Source organism: Pinus tabuliformis, chromosome 8 (assembly GCF_031772625.1).
Source record: "Pinus tabuliformis cultivar Carrire ecotype Pingquan chromosome 8, CPIR1, whole genome shotgun sequence".
Classification (NCBI taxonomy): Eukaryota; Viridiplantae; Streptophyta; class Pinopsida; order Pinales; family Pinaceae; genus Pinus; species Pinus tabuliformis.
The window spans coordinates 1,357,072,813-1,357,097,855 of NC_142294.1; the positions used below are offsets into that span (position 1 = coordinate 1,357,072,813).

At 32.4% G+C, this 25,043-nt stretch overlaps 1 protein-coding gene across 2 annotated transcripts; it reads left to right on the forward strand.

Moving 5' to 3' along the window:
• The first annotated feature begins 7,466 nt into the window (after window positions 1-7,466).
• Window positions 7,467-10,260, forward strand: LOC149240524 (protein DETOXIFICATION 48-like). Of its 2 annotated transcripts, none has more exons than XM_089367321.1 (2): window positions 7,467-8,033; window positions 8,577-10,260. In XM_089367321.1, the coding sequence occupies exons 1-2, from the start codon at window positions 7,821-7,823 to the stop codon at window positions 9,939-9,941; spliced, it is 1,578 nt and encodes a 525-aa protein (XP_089223447.1). In that variant the 5' UTR covers window positions 7,467-7,820; the 3' UTR covers window positions 9,942-10,260. The 2 variants fall into 2 exon arrangements, with proteins under 2 accessions (XP_089223447.1, XP_089223448.1); XM_089367322.1 differs by having other exon boundaries at window positions 7,467-8,000.
• Window positions 10,261-25,043: the final 14,783 nt, after the last annotated feature.

Consider the following 25,043-nt stretch of genomic DNA (forward strand, 5'->3'; position numbering starts at 1 on the left):
GACATCTTTTTACATAATCATGTGAAGATGACAAGTGTCCATATACAATAAATAAATACTCTATATATTTGAAATATTTGACAATATTTATTCTAAAAAAAAATTATGTACATACTTAGAAAATATAATATTAAAATAAATACTTCATGATGTCTACCCATTGTGACCATGTTCTAGTGTTTGCCTTTATAGATTACTTTGCAAATGTTGTAATTACTTTCACTATTCATGCCCATGATACTTCAACTTCCCTATAGGCCATGTATATCCATGTGGCTACATGGAATTAAATGTGGATAGACACACCCTTCTCTACATCTCCCTTTGAATTTTTAAGTGGCTTAGCCCAAATACCACCTGCCATAACATCGAACTTTGTGTAGTTAGGTGGATAGACACAACCCTTCCCTACATGTAGTTTCGACTTCCTAAATGTCTTAACCTGTATACCACTCACTGCAATATTGAATGTTAGGTAGTTAGTTTGATAGATACAACCCTAACCTACATGTCACTTCAAATTTTAGGATGGCTTTATATCTTAAAATCTAGTGATGGCCATAAACGCTCATCCTCTTATGCACTTAAATTTGGAGGTCTCCCTCCGACCTTTACCCTTGTTGAATTGAACTTTAGTGGGCCTAATGGTTAAGAGCATGTGTTCCCTCCTAAGAGGTCACAACTTCAAACCTAGAGGGGTAGAGTATGTATGCCTTCATAGATTTAGTAGGCAAATCATTATGCGGAGGTGGGCCCCTTGTCCCACAAACAAGGGGGTCTCATACACCAATTTGGTCTCTGACTTGGTCGTGGCCTTAAAATTGGATAATAATAATATAATACATATTTTGGGTATACTCTGGAAGGAGTTGCCTATAGTGTGACTTTTTGGACCTTTCGGTGTCGGAATCCGGTGAAAAAATTGGAGGTGAAATCTTGATTTGTGTTATTTATACTGGTTTTTTCACTATATATATGGATTCAACACCCTCAAAAACCCCTAGGGCACTTAGATTGTGCAGGGTTACCCACCAAACTTGTGATTTCAATAAATTCCTGCAAGTTTTTAGAAAAATTAAACCGGAAAAACCCACTAGAAAAACTTCCAAAAAATCACACTAAAAACAACTCGTATTCCGAAATCTGATAGACAGCAGCGAGGTCAATCGTTTGACTTCACTGTCCTCCATCAGATTCTAAGATATTCCCAAACTAAATAAAAATAAACATTAAATTGCTTCCTAATTGCCCCCACTTCTTATCATCTCCTAATCAACTCATCGATGTAATTTAACGCCGTGATCCTTGGTTGGCGAATCGATTAAGAATTGTGCGACAGAAAGAATTTTTGCAGCATTGATAACTACGACGATGAAGATTTAGATCATTATAAACATCCATGGAAAGCCTAATTTAAGCCAACGTCAAAATTCCAGAAGTGGATCCGAGTGCACAACAATTAGAATATCTTTAGAGATTTGACTACTGGTGTGATGTGCACAAGACGACTGTACGTGGGACCATGGATGGAGCAAGATAGTGGATATAAAAGTGGAAAGGGACAGTACCATGACTATGGCTACTGCGACGAAGTTTCGTTTACCTTGCTTGATATCGTACCAGCAGACTGCTACTGACTTAATACTTATTAGCTTTAAATAACCCTTTCCGAAACGTCTCTTTCCTTGAGCGCAACCAGTGAGCGTGGGATACGGTGTCATTATCTTGTTCCCCGGACGGTTTTTGTTTCCTAATTCGATTAATATCTGTCTGTAAAAATCAGGTCTCAATATTTGGGATTCTGAATTTATTTTATTTTAGTTTTTTATACTGCGTTGTGTTTAGGTTGAGTTTGTCGGTTTATTAAATAGAACAAGATGGTAATACCTATTTCATTGTTTATAGGTTTATTAATGTGGTCGAGCTGTATATGCCTATCATTATATTTTCGGATTCTGAATTTATTTTATTTTAGTGTTTTATACGGAACTTTGTTTAGGTTGATGTTTGTCTATTTATTACATAGAAAACACTGTGATACATATTTCCCAGTGTATAAGCTCATTAATGCAGTCGGGTTATATATGCCTACTGTTGGATTTAAACATGGACATAATATAGCGGTACGCATATCTAGCCCAACGACATTAATGGGCCTGTGGACTATGAAATATTGGTTGCCGAATAAGACATATCCACCCACAATGGGAGGCTTAGCAGTGTTTTGGGATTTTGAATTTATTTTATTTAGTTGGGGTTAGCTTGTTTATTGGATAGAAGAAAACATTTTTTTTTTCTTCTAGGTTGCACTTAGGTTGGGGCTAGCTTGTTTATTGGATAGGAGAAAATATATCCACCTACAGTGGGATGCTTAACTATGTTTACTAGATAGAAGATGACATATCCACCCACAATGGGATGCTTATCAAAATTTGGGGATTTTGAATTTACTTTATTTTATTTTTCTTGCAAAGGTTGGGGCTAGTTTGTTTATTGGATAGAAAAAAACATATCCACCTACACTAGACATATCCACCGACAATGGGATGCTTCTCAGCTTTTGGGGATTTTGAATTTACTTTATTTTATTTTTCTTATTAAGGTTGGGGCTAGCTTGTTTATTGGATAGAAAAAAACATATCCACCTATAGTGGGATGCTTAAGTCTATTTATTGGATAGAAGATGACATATCTACCCATAATGGGATGCTTATCAAATTTTGGGGATTTTGAATTTACTTTATTTTATTTTTCTTACTAGGTTTCCCTTAGGTTGGGACTAGCCTGTGTATTGGCTAGAAGAAGACATATCCACCCACAATGGGATGCTTATTTTTTTTACTAGGTTACTCTTCCACAATGAGAGTTGGGTGGGGCTAGCTTCTTTATTGGATAGAATAAGACATATCCACCCACAATGGGATGCTTGTCACACAATAAGATTGTGAAGAAATATCCACCCACAATGGGATGCTTATTTTTTTTACTAGGTTTCCCTTCCACGATGAGAGTTTGGGCGGGGCTAGCTTGTTTATTGGATATAATAAGACATATCCACCCACGATTAATTTTTTTACTAGGTTGCTCTTCCACAATGAGAATTGGGGTGGGGCTAGCTTGTTTATTGGATAGAATAAGACATATCCACGCACAATGGGATGCTTGCCACAGGGTAAGATTGTGAAGACAAATCCACCCATAATGGGATGCTTATTTTTTTTAATGGGTTTCCCTTCCACAATGAGAGTTTGGGCGGGGCTAGCTTGTTTATTGGATATAATAAGACATATCCACCCACAATGGGATACTTGTCACATGATAAGATTGATTGTGAAGACATGTCCACCCACAATGGGATGCTTATTTTTTTACTAGGTTTCCTTTCCACAATGAGGGGCTAGCTTGTTTATTGGATATAATAAGACATACCCACCCACAATGGGATACTTGTCAGATGATAAGATCGATTGTGAAGACATGTCCACCCACAATGGGATACTTATTTTTTTTACTAGGTTTCCCTTCCACAATGAGAGTTTGGGCGGGGCTAGCTTGTTTATTGGATAGAATAAGGCATATCCACCCACAATGGGATGCTTGTCAACGGGATAAGAATGTGTGAGGCTCCCTCTAACTTGGATTCCTTTTGTGAAGTTTAATCTCCCAAAATAGCTTCTACCTTCACAACTTTTCCTCACGAGGTTTAAACCTCTGACATGACAAAATTAAACTTCATACAAACCAACTAATCTACACCTCATAAATTGTTTTAAATCTATTTAAATATTCAAAATTATATTTAGACAATTAATTTTTTAATTACACACTTCAAACTTCATAATATTCCAAAAATTTGATAAATACAGATAAGTCAACCATTTGCTTTCATTTCTGTTTATCAGATTTTGAAAATATTCCACCTTCTACAATTTAAGTAAGATAAACTGACATTACAACGAGTGTTCATCCACCAAATTCCTATCTGATATATACCCAAATAAAAGATTTGAGTGTCACCGTATCAAACTCCCCGGGGAGATCAAATTGGAGTTTTCGATGGAACACAAATCGGCCCTGTCGTTCACATGTATATATGGACAACAGCTAGTACTATATCTTCGATATTTCCCGATTTTATGAACCTAGTTGCAATCCATGCTTTCTTGTATCTCTCTACAGTCGTGGAAGTCTGGGAGAGCTGACTGTACCATCTCCTTGATGGTGGCGTGCCGCAGACAATTGGTTGTCCTCTAAACTTTACAACGTATCATTGGGAGTTGATCAAAGCGGATTCTGCAATTAAGGTGTCGTGGGCACACACAATTGGTTGCCCTCCATCCTTTACAATAGATCATTGGCAGTTGGTCACAGCGGGTTCTGCAATGAAGGCGTCGTGGGCACACACAATTGGCTGTAGGCTCCAGCCTTTACGATATATCACTGGGAGTTCATCAGAGCGGGGTCTGCAACAATGGCGTGATCGGCAGAGACAATTGGGTGGCTTCCAATATCACTGCGGGTGGACCAATCAGCTTCTCCACTGAGAAATTAAAGCATCAGAAACATCACTACTGTTTTATGTGACTTGTTTGGAATCAGTACAAGAAAGTACGGCTGAGCCTGTCATTTCTGGATCAACTGTTGATTAATCATAAAATTTTCATAGTCTTACTTTTATTATCTTCTCACAAAGAATTTCATAATTTTAGTTTTATTATCTTCTCACACAGAGTTGAGAAGTCTTTCGTACGAATTGAACCATAGCGAAGAGGAGAACAAACCCTACACCCCACCATTCGAATCAGATATGTTTATTTTTTTTTATTTTTTTTAAGGTTATGTAAGTAAGATTATATATACACAAAAATGGTTATAAGAATTTTTGGCTTTTGCATTAATTGAACCATAGTGAAGAAGAGAACAAACTCTATACTTAACTACATTGTATTTTTATTTTTGGTGTTTAAAATTAGGTAAGTAAGATAATATATACACAAAAATAACTATAAGATAAAATTAGGTAAGATTTACACAAAAATAATTATAAGAATTTTTGGTGAAAGACTCTTTAAAGGAAAATTAAGATATTTATGAAACTATAAATTAATTTATCAATATTATTTAAATATAATATTTTATATGTTAGTTTACAAAATGTAATAATGGTCCTTTATAATTTTTCATAATATCAATATAGTTTATAATAATAATACTACTAATAATAAGCTTTGAGGGTTAATTGGTCTAGTTGGTGTCGTTAAAAAACTTCGTCCTAAATATATATATAAAAGGAATAAAATAAGAAATGGTTAAATTAAGAGGAATATTAAATTAAGTAAAACTTAAAATAAAGAAATAAAAGATGGCAGGTTGACACATGGAATGTTATGCAGATCTCTTTCCATTTTTTGGTGTATTTAACCGACAATGAGGAGGATGAGATTCATATATTCCTTCATCCATTCTCTTGGGAGAAAAGTGTTATGAGACTTTTGGTGTATTTAACCGATGATGAGGAGGATGAGATTCATACTTTTCTTCATCCATTCTCTTGCGAGAAAAGTGTTATGAGACTAAAGATTCCCCAGTAATAGTACATTGATTGATGGTTCGCAGGTGGCCAACTGTAGAAAGATTAAGTGCAGCTAAGCCTATGGTTGGTTTGAGAGTCGTCCTCAAAAACTTTGTTGCAGTTAGTGGAATTCAAAGAGCATTCAACTCCAAAAGCACAAGTAAGGCTCTCTTAATTATTAATTTCATAATTCAATATAATTAGTTATATATTTTAATTATGAGTTTTTATAGTTAGGCTCTCTTAATGAGTTAACAGGAAATGATGCCTTGGGGTGGATCTACTTGTAATAATGTTTTTGTGGACATGGTAGTCACTGATCTCCAGAGTCCATGAACCACATCTAAAAAGACAATACTACTACTAATAATAAAAAAACTAGAAATCTTGTTGAGCACTATCCTCTACAAGCATATTTGTGGGTGTATTAATCTCCCTCTATACATCCCATATACTCTTTTGTGGGTGTATTAATCCCCCTCTCTACATTCTATATAGTCCATAGAGAAAAGAAAATTTCCTATTTTATGTTTCCAACTTCCTGTATGACCTATAAGACTCATATCCTAATTCCAAGCATTACTTAACATGCAACCTCAAACGTTCCTCAACATTCTTGATGGTATGGAAGATGTCCTATTGCTTCTTTGTTTTATTCTCCAAAGCTCAGGCAATCAAGGCTTTCATTAACCGATTATTCTAAAGAACTTAGTTTTAGGGATCCTTGACCTAGCCTCAAGTTCCTTCATAATCTAATTATTAGTTAGGTTTTGTTTTTTACCTCTCACAACATTCTTAATCCCCTCAATTTCAAATTTGGTCGCTGCTCATTCTCAATGGCTTATTTTTTTGTTTTCAATACAACTTTATGGTTCTATATGGTTGAGGCTCTATGGAACTTGACCTATATTTTTTTTTCTCCCAATCCAAACCCTAATTGCATTGTGATTCACCATAGTAGAGGAAAACTCACTTATAAAGGATCAAAGCCAACATTATCAACAAAGAAGACAAAATTGGTTTATCTGAGGAGAGAGAGCATATTGGTTATAACATGGATAGAATAAGACATTATCTTCCTCATAAATTAGAACAAGACCCTCATAACTAACCCACATATAACAAGAAACTCACCATCCTCCCCACACCAACATAGAAGCCAATCCTACAACAATAACCAAAAGTGCTCAATGAAACAAAAAGAGATACCTAAAATATGGTTAGAGTTTCCCATTAAAGCTATATTGACATCCTTTGAGCCACTCATCTTTACCTAGGCTACTCACTTATTGAAGACTTACAATAATTCTACTTAGGCTGCCCTTCCAAAAAAAACCATCATACTATTCTCCAAAAAAAAAACCATCATACTAAACTCCAATCACCTCCGAGAGAAATTGCCATCATAAAAACTATATCTAATATTCCACAACCATGAAATGCACCTCAAATGCAAGATCATCTCTTAATTGCATTAATTTTTCAAGTAAACTCATCATCTCATGTCACCTAACCAAGTTAGTACAATGTGATTATAAACCCTTATTAATATTCTTTAAATTAAACAAACTATAAACATTAAAACACTTACCCTATATTACAACCCTAGTTTTATAATAATTCAACTTTTATGTTACAGCTATTTCTATAAAAATATTTGAATTGATTCTAAATACATGGATAACCTAAATGTGAGAACGAGAACTATACTGTTAAGTATTTTGCCCCATGGTGAATGAATCTAGACATGTGGCAGGTTGATGTAGGACCGGATTCTGAAAACCAGATTAGCCGGACAGATCCACGAGGGTTCGCCGTCAACTGACATCAACCCTGCCAGTGTTCATCGATACTTTTTTAATGATGCCGATCGTCTGAGCTGAATACACCACGAGCATTGCGTTAGACACAGAAAAATCAGAGGAACAGAGACTGCTAGTGTGCTACACCATCGTGTATTTTGCTTGCACGGCCCTTATTTTAGAAGTCCAGGGGATTAAGTGTGAGATCTTCAAATCTCCGTAGATTCTCTATGTGTATACAAAGCGATCTTCTCTGAAATGGACGCTGTCCACTCTCATCACTCTGTATCACTCTAAGCTCTATTCTTTTTTTCGCCAGTGAAGGAGCCATTTAGGTCCGTACCCTTGCTATGATATTATAACCGTGAGCATTGAGCTGATGAGTTTCATATCTGTGCGGGAACTTACACGTCTCTGTCGGGTGACGAGCGACTGGGATTGAAGCCATGTTTGGATCAACTGAAAATGGTGAAGAGCTTCTCCATATGTGCCATCATGGTGAGATGCAACTAGAAGCACGCCGTAGCATAAACTGTAAAATGAATTTTCTGCAATGTTTTGAATCCCGAGATCAGGAAACGAACCATAATTCCAACGAGCTCAAGCGCTGGCCAACACTTAACGAGGTGATCAATATTGTATTTCAAGTTCCAAGATTGGTAAATTTTTTGCGTTTGATTATGGATATTGTTTACATAGTATTTCATTACATAGTTGCAGTTATGGATTTTTTTTTTTCAAGAAAACCTAATTTTATTATCAGAAAATAAAATATAATTTTGTAAATACCTAACCAGCATGTAATAAATCTATCCAAAAATAGCACAAGCATCATTTGAAATCTATTACCAGAATAGGTAACCAGGTCTACTGTGTAATATATGAAAAAATGTGGAATTTGAAATCTATTACCATAATAGGTAACCAGGTCTACTGTGTAATATATGAGAAAAAGTGGAATTATATATATATGTGCTGATACAAAAACACAAACATATAAAGGCTGTTTTAGTCTGTTAAACAGCGACTTTAAAAGTCCTTAGCAGAAAGTCCAAACATCTGGTGCTATCAAAATTTGTATTTCAATTTTCAAGATTTGGTTTAGGTTGTGATTTTCTCTCCTTGGTTTAGGTTCCAAGAACCAGATCTCTAGCAGAATTTACACGACAATGTAATGAGTAGCGATTTCTATCACCTTGCAGGTTTTAGAGGAGATGGTGACGTTGGGCAGAATTACAGGTCCACTGATAGTGATGGGCCTGCTTCTATACTTGAGAGGCATGGTGTCAACGCTGTTCCTGGGTTACCTTGGGGAGTTGGAGCTGGCTGGTGGCTCTCTTTCAATGGGTTTCGCCAACATATCAGGGTATTCTGTCATATCGGGGTTGGCCATGGGAATGGAGCCCATATGTGGCCAGGCCTTTGGAGCCAAAAGGTGGTCTCTACTAGGTCTCACACTCCAAAGAACAGTCCTCATCCTTCTCTGTGCCACGGTTCCCATTGGAATTTTGTGGTGTAATATGGAGCCAATTCTTCTCCTGTTCGGCCAGGACAAAAGCATTACTCGCCTGGCAAGCACTTACATTATTTTCTCCCTGCCTGATCTAATAACGCAGGCATTCCTTCATCCTCTCAGGATTTACCTGAGAACTCAGAACATTACACCGCCGCTCCCATGGTCTACAGCGATTGCTCTTCTTTTTCATGTTCCACTCAATTTTCTCTTAGTAGTGTACCTAGATATGGGGTTCCGGGGGGTCGCTCTGGCTGCAGTGTGTACAAATTTAAACATGGTATTGGCATTGGTAGGCTACCTGTATTTGTCGGGTGCGTATAGGAAATCGTGGCAAATGCCATCAAGAGAATGCCTCACAGGATGGAGATCGCTTCTGAGTTTGGCTCTTCCCAGCTGTGCATCTGTGTGCTTGGAATGGTGGTGGTATGAAATTATGATAATTCTTTGTGGGCTATTGTTAGATCCAAAAGAAACTGTCGCAGCCATGGGAATTCTCATTCAAACCACATCTCTGCTTTATGTCTTCCCCTCATCTCTCAGCCTAGGAGTTTCAACGAGAGTAGGAAACGAGCTTGGTGCCAACAGGCCAGCAAAGGCTCGGGTGGCCATGATAGTAGGCATTGCATGTGCAGTTGTTATGAGTTTCATAGCCATAATTTTTACAGTAACCATGCGTGACACATGGGGTAGAATGTTCACGAGTGATAGACAGATTTTGTCCCTGGTATCCGTGGCCCTCCCCATCGTAGGGCTCTGTGAAGTGGGTAATTGTCCTCAGACCACAGGATGTGGTGTTCTACGCGGCAGCGCCCGGCCAACTATCAGCGCCAACATTAACCTGGCTGCATTCTACTTCATTGGTATGCCCGTTGCAGTTGTGATGGCATTTGTATTCAAATTTCAATTTGTGGGAATCTGGGTGGGTTTGCTTGCAGCTCAAGCGTCCTGCGTCACTGTCATGTTGTATGAATTGTTGAGGACAGATTGGATTCTACAGGCGCAAAGGGCAAAGGAGCACAGCAGCAGAGATGGATCACATGAGGGAACATGATGCAAAATGGAATTAACTTCTGCGTTAACAATGAGTGTCATAGTTGCAGATTTGGAAAAAAGCTTATGATAAAATGTACCTTACATGCAGACATCTTGACCTCCCCATTGTAGTGCAGATTGTCTACTTGAGTGAAAAATGCACCGATCTGAGACATTGTGGTGCACATTGTCTCAGGCCATTCCGACACAGATGTTTCTGTCCTGTTTTCCAGCACCATACGGAACTCATTAAGTCTTTTTGGAATACTTCGATGTAAAGCTGAAGCTCTGTAAACAATGGATTTAAGTATATTTAAGTAAGATATTTTTATTTTAAATTTAATGATATGCTAATGATTAGGGCCAAGGTTTTTAAGAATTGCAAATGATAAATGAAAAGTATAATGGGAAAGTTAGACTTAAATAAGATAAGGAATAATGAAGAAGAGGACGAAGGAGATATTTGTCCCAAATTGGTTTTAGATAACTACTTTAACATTTCAGATTGTAAAGGAAATGCTTAATGTGTGATATGGTATCTTTGTCATTGAATTTACAATGTTCAGCTAGGTTATAAATTTGTAAATTAGTTCTTTGGACCGTTGTTGGCTGGTTCTGGAAGGCTGAAAATAAAATGTAATCACTGTGATGCATGCGGTAGTTAACTTTTCTCATTGGTTGAATTAAGCATATATATTATATTTTTGAAATCAGGTTGGATTGTTGATACTAATTTCTTCTTAAATAATTAATATAAAGGAGTGTTTTCTCCATTTTTATGGACATTGAAGTTGGATTTAAAGGAGCGTTTTCTTCTATTTTTATGGACATTGAATCTTGGAAATTTTTTTAGCTTATTGGAATATATATATTTTTTTGTATTTTACTTGGATTTTTTTCTCGCCAGCTTATTGGAATATATATTTTTTATATTTTGTTTTTTTTTATAACATATTTTTGTAAAAGATAAGTGATTTATTAAATAAGGAAAAATAAAAAACACAATTATAATAATTAGAAATGAAAGTTCTATTTATAAATATAATATTTATAATTTTTTTTAATATCTTTTCCGTAGAAAAGTGAAGAAGAGCTTACTCCATTTGGATCTAAAATCTGTTATTTTTTTAATGTTTTAAAATTCCCAAGAGAAAATAATTATTAAAATTATAATTATAAATATAATATTTATAAACCCTTTTCTAATATACAGTAGAAAAGTGAAAAAGGAGGTTACCCACATTTAGATTTAAAATTGTTATATTTATAAACCCTTTTCTAATATACAGTAGAAAAGTGAAAAAGGAGGTTACCCACATTTAGATTTAAAATTGTTATTTTTTTTAATGTTTTAAAGTTCTTAAGAAAGGATAATCATTAAAATTATAGGATTATAATTAATAGTTATTTTTTGAAATTATATGAAATTAAAAAAGAAAAATCTAGAGTGGAAAACATTTAAGTATTTTTATTATATCTATAAATAATTATAACATTAATAAAATTATTTTCTTGGAGGTTTGATGGATTTACTTTAGTTGGTACAAAATTAACATTTTAGTGTTACAAATACTCAAGTTTACATAATTATTTTTAATGGTGCTATAAAGAATTATGAAAATAATAAAATCATTTTTTTCTTGATGGTTCTACTTTAATCAATTTAATATTTTAATTAATATAAGATTTCTGTTTTATTATGAGCAATAATTAAGTTTTAAAGATATATGTTATTTTTTTATTTCATATATGTGTATTTTTATTTTTTATTTTTTTTTATAAGAGAAAGTTTATCATAATTAAATTTAATGAGATTAGTTATTTTATGTTTTTTTTCATAATAATAATTAAAGAGAAGAATTTTCTTCATATATAACTTGAATGTAATCTACTTGGCACATATTTTATCCCTGGTCACATCTCTCTCTCTCACACACATATTCTATGGGTATTTTCTCAAGGGATCCTTTTAGGTGCTTCTTCACATTTCAAAAATGAAACTTGAGTATTTTACGATAATCTAAGAATGACATAAATGATAAATATGAATGTTTGATAACATGTATACCTAACCTCAAGGGACCCTGGTGGATTCAACCTCATGAACTCCTTGTCCATGTGAATTTCAATATGTGAACTTAAATCACTTGGACTAACCCATGGGTATTCATAAACAAATACATTGTATTCTCTTGTTAAATTTTATATTTATTACATATTTATATCACAAATAAAATCCATATTTAGAGCTGAATTTCCTATTTTTTTATTATCTTATTAAAGTTTTCCTTCTTTACATCACTTATCTATATCGCACATCTTATACACAATCTACACAATCTAGTGTCATTTTTAGGTCAACTTATGTCAAGTATCATGGTAAATTTAGAAATGAATATTACACATTTCATAGCATGCATCCACCTTAACTTTGAATCTATCAAGTGCCTAGAGGAATCAAATCTCTAGATATGTAGACATTCTTCAAATTTTGCACTTTAAAAAAATGTTTGCACATCAATGTATTTAATACTTGTGAGTACTTGATAAATTCAGAATTAAGACACATCTATGTAGTTTTATTTTATTATAGTTAATTTATAAAATATCATGGGCATTCCACTAGAATACTTTGTCACAATAAATCTTTCAACATTCCATAATCTATTAATAAGCACTGCTTCACTTGAGACTTAGATTTAATGTACTCAATATCTTAATGCATGAAAATACTAAATAACCTTAAACTAATATGAAATTAAAAAAAATAAAAAATAACATACCATCGATACAATGAATAGAAAATGTACCTTGGAAAATCCAATATGGAAAAACCTAGCTCGAAGGTGAAGCCTATACTTTTCTCTTTTATTCTTACTTATGAAATGCAAATGCAAATACAAATAAAGAGGCACTCACTATGCAATTTCCATGGAAACAATGACCAATATGGTTGTTAGAGAATCTTTTACTTCCTTTGTTCTTCTTCAATATCCCATTCCTAGAGCTCCCCCCTCGAGGATCTCACTTGGAAAGCCCATAAAAATATAAAGTAAATGTGAGGACAAGGTCTCACACTTAAATCCTTGGGAATGACTAACTTGTGGCTATGTAGTTTGGGCAACATGGTTCACCTAGGGGTTATAGAGGTAGTGGTCGAAACCAACCACTTGTTATGCAAGTATGAGATTGGCCCAATTGTTAATATATATATATATATATATATATATATATATATATATATATATCACTCTTCGTTTATCTATTTAAATATGGAACAATAAATAATACATTAAAATTTGAACTCCTTTCTATAATGAACCAATATTTAACATGGCCTAAGAGCCATATAGGATTTGGATTAAAATTTTGCATGCCTTGAGTTCTAATAAATAGTAGACTTTGGAACCCTATAAAATATTTTTGATGTGACTATATCTACATGTGAATATAATGTGAGTTGATATGAAAACCATTTGTTATCACAATGTTCAATAAAATAGGCCATCTTTTGGAAGGAATGACTTCCATATATGAATTTTGATTGAGATGATCTTTGTGTTGGAAATATTTTAATGTGTAGAATAATGTCGAGAGACTAGAAACAATTTTTGCAAAATGTTGACCATAAAATATTTCTCTCTTTTTTTCTCTAATTTATAATTTAATATGAATCTAATTTATAATTGTGTTAATGTTTTATGAATTTCATTCATATATATATATATATATATATATATATATATATATAATTATAATTTTTCTTAGCAAACATGCATTAGAACCATGACATGTCTCTCTCTCATTTATAATTTAATATGAATCTAATTGATAATTGTGTTTTAATAATTAATATTAATTGTTTTTCTTAGCCAACATGCCTTATAAGCATGACATCCCTTATAGGAAATGCTCTTACCTACATGTGCTATGGGAAGTACTTTTTAGTGCAAAGTATTTCATAATACAACATACATCCATCTTAACTTTGAATTTATCCAAAATTAAGAGGATTAAGGGATCAACTTCTTAAAGATGCAAACATTTCCTCTTACTTTAATTTTTTACACTCTAAAAATAGTTAGAAGTTAATATGAATTTATGCTAATATATTTTATTCTATTTTTCACTTTCTATTTTTTTTATTACAATAAACTATTATTTGATTTTTAATATATAAATAAACTTATATTAATTTTAAAAAAATCATAAAATAATAAAAAAATTCCATTATTAATATCCTTAAATTTATAAAGAATGGTATTAATAAAAATAAAAATTCATTTTCTAATTTTTTATTGGTGGATGACTAATTTTATGTGGTTTAAAATCATTTTTTTAAAATAAAAGATTGTTTAAAAAAATCAAAAATAACCTCTATCACCAAGTGTCGTCATAAATTAATTATCAATTTTTTCTTCTTTTTTTTTTTCTAAATTTATAGACTTTTCCATAATTAATATTTTATTTAAAAAAATAGTTGTTATCATGTTTCGAGTTTTACTAACCACGGAAACTGGCCGATTTAAAAAACAAAAGTAGCTAACCCTCCATAATACACTAATTTTCCCCTTTTATTTTCTTCATATTTTTCCCATTTTTATTATTGAATGGACTTGTTTCCATCATTTTCCTCAATCACAATTCACTTTTAAATCATGTTGCTATATAAAAAATAAAATTTAAGTCAATACTACAATAAATACCATTTTCTCTTTTGTCTTTACATTTTTAATAACTTAAAAATATAAAATATAAAAATACATTTTAGGAATCTTTTGCACTCACAATTAAGTCTTTGTGTAACTAGATTTTTTATTTTAATATACTAAACATTGTAAATTTTTATATTAGATATTTTATTACATATGAATTTTTTGCCACTTGATTAAGATGACCTGTGATACTTCGTATTAATTTGATTTTTTTGGCATAGAAATTGTACCATAGATTATTTATTTGTCATGGACTTAGGATGAGTATAAATTTAAAAATTAATAAATAGTTTGTTACAATAATTAGCTTTTTAAAAAATTATCTATTTTATTTATATCATATATATACATTATTTAACATAAAGATGTTAGACATTGTAATTTCTCCTCCTTATTTGGTCCTATAAACTAAGGATGAAATAAAATGTGCACAAACATGTTTCAATAAACTCTTAACTTTTATAACAAATGATGATGTTGAGGCTAATGTTTATTCCAAAATTATGTATGCACTTATCTCTATTTTTCTCCAAAGTTATCTAGTCCACTAATTACTTCCATCATTTTTCTTTATCATATTCAAATGTGTTTTGTTATTAAATTTATAAATTTGTTCAAGCATTCAATTTTGTTTTTTTTTTAACCACATAGTGAATCGGCAACTGCCAGTCCTAATCTAAGGGAGACCCAGGATCAATCCTCGTAGTTGCCACTCTAACACTAAGAGTACATCCAACTACCTGCAAGTCGATATACTAAGATCATATGGTTTTAGCAAAGCGAGACTCTCGTGCCGCCAAGGCGGGGGTAGGGAATTTGCTTCTCAAGCTGCCACCACAGCAGGTCAATGTACTCAATGAGATTTGAACTGTGATCTCTTGAGCTTCACCCAAGTAGACTTACCATCAAACCATACATCATTGTACCAAGCATTCAATTTTGCTATTAAATACCTTTTGTATAAAAAATAGATACTAAATAGAAACCTTATATATTACGCTTGTTTTATCATTTTTTAATAATCATATTCACTTTTTTTATAATTTATCAAGGGAAAAAATAAATCTACTTTCTTTCTACATATGCATTGGGTTGTAACATCCCAAAAAAATAAAAATAAAAAATTAACATTATTATCATTAATTTATTTTGATGATGATGATGATGATAGTGGTTAATGTCCACTGAGACCAAATTGGTCTATCGGACCTATAATTTTCTTATTTTTTAATTTTCTGGCTTCTCGTCTTTCTTGGCAAGATTGGTGATGTAGCTTTCTTTTTTTCTCTATGGTCTTCCAGCTTCCTTTATCTTGCATCTCCTTCATCTCTTCTGGTTCTTGGGACATTGGTGTCTTAGCTTCGCAATCTATTGTGTTCATCCTTTTGAAGATAGTCGGAGAAGAAGTTTGGTCTAGGAGATTTGCTTCGCTGTTAAATGAAGTTTTATTGTGTGCAGTATTCGAATCCTCATAACTATTGATTCTTGAGGGGTTGTCGAGTTCACTTTTTTGTTGTTGGGCGGGGCCTTTTCCCTGCTTGTCTTGAGAGTTGTTTCTTTCTTGCCCGATTTCTTATGATTCAGAATTTTCTCTAAAGTATTCTTCTTTGATGACAGTGTAGTGTTCTTTTTGTGCTCCTTCTCACCATATAGATCTGTGGTGGTTCTAACATTATAATTGTTACTCTATTTTGTATATTAAATATATCATTAAGTAAGATATTAATTTTCTTTTAAAGTATCATTATTATTTTAATTTAGTTTTATACATATTATATTATATTAAATTAATATATTTAAAAAAATAATTTTTTAATATCATTATATAAAATTTATTTTATTTTAATTATAAAATAATTTTATATTTATGTTTTTTATATTAATTAATAATTTTAAATAGATATGCTTTAAAGTTGTGACATATCTCATTCAAATGGGCCAAAGATAGTACATCTCAGTGCAAATACATGACACTTATCACCAACATGGAACAAAGAGTACATTTAAATGTAAAAATATGATAGATATTACTTTTTAGATGGTGCGAAGTACTTTTCGATATAATCGTTTATTTTAATTTTATATTTATTAAGTATTTAAATAGATAGAAATCCTAGATGTGTAAATATCTATCTCAATGGATGTGTTTCCTAATTTAATTAGATAAATTTATAAATAAGATTAATCTATTTCATAATTTTTTATTTTATTATACTGTTTCATGTTTTTATTAATATTTTTTATTTTCAACTTAAATTAATTAATTAATTATAAAAATATATATATAATTTTCAATATTGTTAAATATTATTATTACAAAACTCTCGTAAACTATATGTGTTTGTATATGTATTTATTCATGTATATTGATTTAGTAATCGTAAACTATATGTGTTTATATATGTATTTATTCATGTATATATACGGTGATGATGATAGTTAACATTTTGATAAATAAAAATGTATTTGATTAAATTTTAAGAAAGGTAAAAAAAAATATTTATTTAAAATTTTATTTTTATATTTTAAAATTTTTCAAATAATATTTTAAAATTATTATAGTTTTGATAAGTTAACACGTTATGAATATCAATATTGTAAAAAAATATTTAAAAAATGTGATTTAATGTGGGTGTATCTAGTATATTCTTAGAGCATGTGTTTTTCATCATCAACTTTCCTAGTGTCACAAAGATGAGAAATTATTTTAGCGCGCGATGTTTTAAGTATTACCCCATGCCTTATTTCACTATGGTGTTCATGATATTTTATTTTCATCTTGACAATGTTGATTTATAGTTAAAATAGTGATATAATTTTGATCTTATAGATTAAGGTTAGTTTTCTTTTATACTATTTTTCTTTATTGCATCAAAATTTATCCTTAAATTAATATTGTCTTTACTTTATAAAGTGGCATCTTCCTTTATTCACCAATAATTTATCTCAGACTTGACATCTTTATGTCAACATCACCAAAAGCATAAATGGCTTGGAGCGTGAATCAATTTTAGATATCCTCTTATCTTCCATGTTATTTGTCTTGTTCTTGTACAAAGAGGAAATTATATTTACTATGCTTTAATTATATAGAGAGATATATCACTTTTAAAATACATATTAATTCAAAATGATTATATATATATATATATATATATATATATATATATATATATATATATATAATCATTTTGAATTAATATGTATTTTAAAAGTGATATATCTTATCCATATATTTTGGTTCAATTAGAATGAATGTATCTTAATTTAGTCTCTATGATGTATAAAGAAAGATTAAATTTCTAGAGGGGTAAACATTTTCTTAAATTTAGCATTTTGAAAAAATATATTTATATTATATAAAAATATTTATATATGAAATAATTTAATTTTTCTTGATTTTGATAAATTTATAGATAAGATACAATTATACTAAATATTTTATTAAAATGTTTTTTCTTTTGTAACCAGTGGAATCCACAAGTAGGTTGGCCTGGTACATCTTTATGAGTAGATTTTGATTTGCTACTACTATATTTTTGGGACCTACAACTTGTCTTCCTCTATGTAGATTATGTTACTTTCGAAGAATTTAAACATTAGATTTCTTAGTTTATACAATACCTAATATCAATATGATCATCAACTAAATTACACCCCAAAAACATTAATTATTTTATTATAATGTTAATTTTCTCAAATTTTTAAAATTTATTAATTTTATTTTATTTTCATTAAAAAAATTAATTTCTCTTAATATATTTTAAAAGTAATATTTTTTTTAATTTTATAAAAAAATATTAATATTTTTAAAATTTTATAAAATATTATATTAAATGAGTGTTTTGGAAAAGTTACAATTTCATATATATATGAATTTTAAATATTATAGTTTGTATAATATTTGATAATACGAAGGAATTGAAGATCCAACCAGGTATCGAACTTGCATTTTGCTTTAGCCAACTTGATTCTTTAATGCATGTCAGGTAGGTGATTCCATCCATTCATCCCATCCATCTGGTGTTGCTTCTTAAGAAAAAGTAATAGATAAGGCTCCATAAGTGGCTAATAGTTGGTACCCGTAAGACTTCATAAGGCAAGGGGTGTAGTGATAGGAAAAACGCATCTGATAAGGTTTTCAGAGTTTATCGGACCAACCCCCCCACAAATAACAAACTTGTTGTTCAGGTCATGGACTTTCACAAATAGGTTTCCTTGCCACTATATTAATAAATGGGGGGGGGGGCTCCTTTTTATTCTCTGGTGGCCGATTGAGCAGAATAGAACCTCTTTCTTATGGTATTTAGGAAGAACTCTTATTACGTATATAATATGATAGATTGACCTTGCCCCTCCTATTTCTTCTCTGGCCGCTTTGCACCTATCCCTTTCGACCGAATTTTTTAGTAATGCAGTTATTTTACACTTGTCTTTGAACCAATCCTTTATAGACATAGTGTTTTCCTTCCATATAAAGCTGAAAATGGTTACTTTTCCTATCTTATTTTGTAGGAAGAGAAGTCGAATAAGTATAAATACAATGATGAAAATTATTAATCAATAGTGGAATGAATCATTGAGAAATCATTTCCATTCATTATTGATTAGGAATCTGAGGTATCGATCCAGGATTATGATAGAATACTTTATTGTATTATAAAGAAAGATTCTCTCCTATGCCGCGATGGAAAGGAATTTTCATTTAAAATACAACATCTTTTGGGCTAGAAGGGATTTGAACCCTTGACTTCACGGTGCATAATATGATCATCAAATTCAGTTCAATGTTGAAATGTGAAGATGGCATAATCGCATATAATATATTCATCAAATTGAATCAAATTCAGTGAAGTGAAATGTGAAACTAGATGGCATAATTACGTATACAATAATAACCTCACCGACCCTAACTAATCTTCCTTTCTCACTCCCACTAGCTCTCTCCACTTTCCTCACTACTTTCCCCACTTTCCTCACTGCTTTCATCATTGTTCACCCTTCCTAGCTCTTTCTTTTTTAGCATGGGGCGAGGTTGCTATTCTATTAAAAATATTTTCATTTTATATTTAATTAAGTATAAAAAATATTATTATTATTTTTTAGTATTTTTTTTGTTTATAGAAAAAATATATATGTTTATTTATTTATTTATTAAATAAATAAATTTATTTATATTTTATATGAGTTTATTGGGCATATAATAGATGGTGATGAGATGTACTTTTAAGTCATTGTGGGTTGTGAAGGTCACTTGTTTGAAACATCATGGGAAAAAATCTAGCAATGTTAAGCGTTGGTGTGGACGGGTGCAATCCCCGGTGATTTTGATGGCTTAGATGCCCTTGGTCATGGTTTCTCAAGCCAAGGTCAAGCTTATAGCTATGTAGCTATCAACTCAGACAACTTGACAAACAATCAAAAATATTTTACACACACATAAACACACACATACACACACATATATATATTTAATTCTTAGATTAAAAGAAAAAATAATAATAATAATAATTAAAATTAAAATTGAAATGATATCTTTGATTCTTAGATAATAATAATAAAAAAATTAAAATTAAAATTGAAGCCATTTCAAATAGTAATTAATATAAAATGTTTTATTATAAAAATTCACTTTGAGTGAGGAGGATAATAATAATCATCTCAACAAAAATTTAACTCAACCCAATTGATTTTTTTTTAATAATTTAAGTTCATGTAATATATTAATTTATTTTTAAAATAATGCATTAAAATATTTAATCTGAATATACATTTATAATTAACCTAATTTCTTTCACAATTATATATAAAAATAAATTACAATTACAATTTATATATATATATATATATATATATATAAAATTAATGACAATGTTATGTTGTTTGCAATAACATTTGTATACAATTGTTTTTTCACTGTTCTTGATACAAAAATTACATACTTTGGAGCGTTAGAGCTCAATATAGGTTGCCCATGAACATGGCCCTGAAGCTAAGAAAATAGATGATGAAGACAAGCGTGAGGAGGTCTTTGCTCATAGAGGAGAAACCAAAGAGCCTCCTAACAGATACAATTGTAGAAAAATAAACAAAACCATATTTAAGTTCAAGAACAATAAGACATAGAAACTGCAGGAGAGGCTACCTTGAAAGATTAGCAATGCCAACTAGTGCTCAAGGGGGTCCTTCTGGACCATGAGGCATGATTTGTAATAGCCTGGATTATCTAATAGAGGGAGCCTTGAGGAAGCTAGCTGGTTGGAGGGGGCTAGAAACTCATAATACCACCAAAGATAGTCATTGGCCTGTCCACCATGACTGCTGACCTGGCCACCATGACCACTGATCTGGCCACCATGACCACCACCTTTGTTGCAAGAGGGGCTTGAACTGGCAGAGACGACCTTCGACTTGCCGCATGACTGACGTCGTCGTGGCAAGGGGCTATGTGGCCTATTGTGGGGAGTACATGCATACACTAGAGAAAGCGAGGAATTATCCATTATTTCAATCGAGGGACACTATAAACCCTAAAATTGCATACCCAGGAGCTTAGTAATGTGGTAAATTTGCATGATGTAAATCAAATTCCATGTCAAGGACATTTCCTTCAAACAACACACTAATATCTTCTTGATCCCAAAAATGGAGGTCCAAGGCGATGCACAGTTCCCAAAGATGGTCACCTATGACCTAGAGGTCTCATGCTTTTGTGTCTTCCACCATTCATATATAGCAGTGTGGAATATTGCAATCAAAATGTTCATCCTCGTGCCCATGCCAAGGAGGGAGGGTAGGCTTTCCTCTTCCTCAGCCACCTCTATTAGACCACCCTCGTTCTTCGACCATGATTACAGAGAGATTAAATGTAATGTCGTGAAACTGAGAAGAGTTTCCACATTCATGAAACATAGGGAATGGATGGCCATGTCGAGATCTCCAAATATTTTAATGAGTATTGGGGGATGTGAAACGATAAGTTATATCACCATGAGCTTAATGCGCCTTAAATGCAACAGGGGGTGGACTTGACACCACCACCTTGCTCCAAACCTGAGACATGGTGGAATCTGAGTTGTTAGTCCCACCAAAATCCCGCCCCAAGTAGTCTAAGCACTGGATTCATTAAAACCATTAAAGTTATCGGACTGACACTCAGATTTGGGGGGTCGAAATATTAAAGAATTATGCATACTAGTTTATTATATATATATATATATATATATATATATATATATATATATATATATATATATATATATATATATATATAATTTTTATTATTATATAAAATTATTTATTTAAAAAAAAAATTATAGTAATGTTAAAATAATGAAATGCTTATATTTTAAAATTAAAATTTCATTTTTATTTTTATTTTTCAAATATATGAATGATAAGATTAAACAAAATTATAATATCAAAGGAAAGGGATTAATCTAGCCATTATCATTTGCCACAAGGAGTCCACTAACAATCATAGCACATCTTTCTAACGTTGATTTAAGGGGTTAGGATACACAATAATGGAGATGGATGAGGTAGATTGTGAGGTAGATTTGATCTTTTTGAAGGATATATTTCCCTCTCATGTTGATTTTTCAATGCTTTTAATGCCAATAGGGGACAAATAGTTTGGAATCTGGTCCCCTCTGTGATAGACATATTTGGGCACATCAACCCCAAACTTATATGTCAATGTATTAGGGCTCATCAACCCCTAAAAGAGTTGTTTCATACCCTAAAGGAACATAGTCATCTAAATACATCATTCCCCAAAAGTTCCATCTAAGAAACCATCCAGAAACTGCCTAAATTGAACCATACCCATTGCACCACTAGCAAAGTGTGATGCATACTGAGTGGTACAATGCCAGGGTGCGATGCATACTATTTAGGCCTTCTATAGGGTGCGATGGGCGAGATGGACAAATGTCCGGGCATTTTTCAGTTGATTGCTCATGGAATCTTCCAGAGCTTTCTCCTATGCCACTTGCCTCTCTGAATTCGCCCAAGGACGAATAAGGGATCTAAGAAATCTCCAATCCCTTCTCTTGTGGAACCCATTGTAACAAGTGGAATGACACTAATCAAGCCCCATGGATGACTCACACCGTTGCAAAAATGTATAAATGGATCCCTCATCTAAGAGATCTGGAGGCTGGAATGTTTTGAATTGCAAGGAAGTGCTGATAGTTTGTAATTGAGGAAAGAGAAATGTATTGTTGGAGTGATCTTGCTATTTCATGAGGTGAAGAAGGATTGAAGCTGGGAGGATGATGTTGGATCAGACAACTGGGTTGTAATTCTCTCTTCTATTAATAAAGTTCTTCAAGTTTTCTTCTATATGATTGTGCAATTGTGAATGTTATCATTTGTGAATGCTATCGTTTGTTCATTATATATCTGATTCTGTAATGTTTATGTTGTAATAGATCACGATGCTTTGACGGTTCTTTGTTGCTGTACTTGTGCAGGTACTCTCCAGCCATGTTAAGTATGAGGAGGAGTTGCAGGATCTATCAAAGGGGAGAGAGAGCAAGCAAGGGATTAAGTGGAAGTTCCAGGGTAGCTGCCAAACCTAGAGGGCTAGCATTCTTTAGGAATACTAGTTTGAAAGATCTGTCAAAGGGAAGAGAGAGCAAGCAAGGGATTAAGCAGAAGTTCCAAGTTAGTCCCATTATCTTTCTCTTATCTGTTACACATAGAAGAAATTGTTGAATTTCTTTAAACTGTTGTTTCTAGGGTAGCTGCCAAACCTAGAGGGCTAGCATTCTATAGGAATACTAGTTTTCCCAGAAACAAATTGGCGACTCCAATGGGGAATGAACAGATGTTTGTTTGTTGTTATTGTTTTTTTTATAAACTATAGATAGAGTCTGAAGTCAGCTAAGTAGCCTTCGAACTGCTCTTGCTCTGCAATTGCATAGTAGATGAATGCTGCATCATTCAATCTCTGGTTTAGTTTATGAATTAAATATTTGACTTGCAAGCACATCTAGATGCCCTTTTGGTAGCTCAGAAATCTCTCAAGACATTCCTTCATACTTTGCTCTTTACTATTCATCAAAGCCCACCTTAACTCATTGAAAACAACTGCACATCTAAGCAAAAACCCATTTTAGTTGTGCTCCCTGGACCATCGCACTGTCTTCCACTGTAACCCAGTATGCATCGCAACTCCTGAGTGCAATAAGTGCGATGCATCTCTATTTCTGTGAAGCCTAGGTGAGATGACTGACTGAACTCTTTTTCCATTCTAGAAATTGAGGGTTTTTGACCTTGTTTTCAATTTTGTTTGGTTGTTTTGCTGCAAATGAACAGTGCCTCTTTACTGAAACTTCCTTTCATCACTTAGATTAGCCTCAATTACATTAGGATTAGTGAATGTTTTTTGTGTGTTTGTTCATCATTTACAATCCTTTGTCGAAAAATTGTTTAAATCAATTTTTCACTTTGGTACAAAAAGTGTCGTAATTGTCGTTTTGTGTCAAAAAGAGAAGTATCGTAAATTCTTCCTTCCCTTGATAATCGATTGAACTTTTTCTTCATGTATTTGGTTTGATTTGTTTATATTCGAAGTGTCGAAAGCATTTCTTATTCAAAATTGAAAAGTGTTGTTGAGTCTTCCTTTCTCTCTTGAAGAAGAAATTGTCGGAAATGTCATTTTGAGTGAAATATTTCAGATCTTTGCTGCATTTAGTTTTCCTTTTTGGCATTTTTCACATTAAGGAGAACGAAAACGAATACATGCATTTGCATTTAGCATTTTTAGATTTGTGTGTGAAAAGATGATTTAGGGAAATGCACTAGTGGGTGTTCTTTGCTCTTTGCTTAAAAGCACTGTAATTTTCCTTCCCTAGTAGTTAGGATTTTCATTGCTAAAAATAAACAAAGATTGTTTATCATTGTAGATTGCATCTTAGGAATTTTAGATCATCATCACGCAATGAACCATTAAAAGGAAAACTCTAAACAAGATCAACTTTAAAATGAATTTCAATGAACCTAACAAAGCTTTGGAACTTAACGCAACATATCTAGAGGTCTAGGCTAGAGACGTGTTCTAGCGTCATTAAAACTAGTGGCTATCATTTTCATTGAAGGTTGGGTGATTCCTCCTCCTTGATACAACAAGTGCTAGCACGGACTTGTGATCCCTGTACCGTCGTGTATATATTGGGAGACCACAATAGGCTTAAATCCTTTATCCATAGGAAACCGAGTTTGCCACCTTATTGATCGCAATGCACTGAGCACAACATTCAGGAAGATTGACTGTTGTAAATAAGTCCTTGGCAATTTCTTTTTAATTTATCACCAAGGTGTATATTGCGGTTTTGCGATTGGTTTGGTAATCCCTCTGTCTAGATTTTCCAGAGTAGTCACTTTCGTTCCTTTTCGAC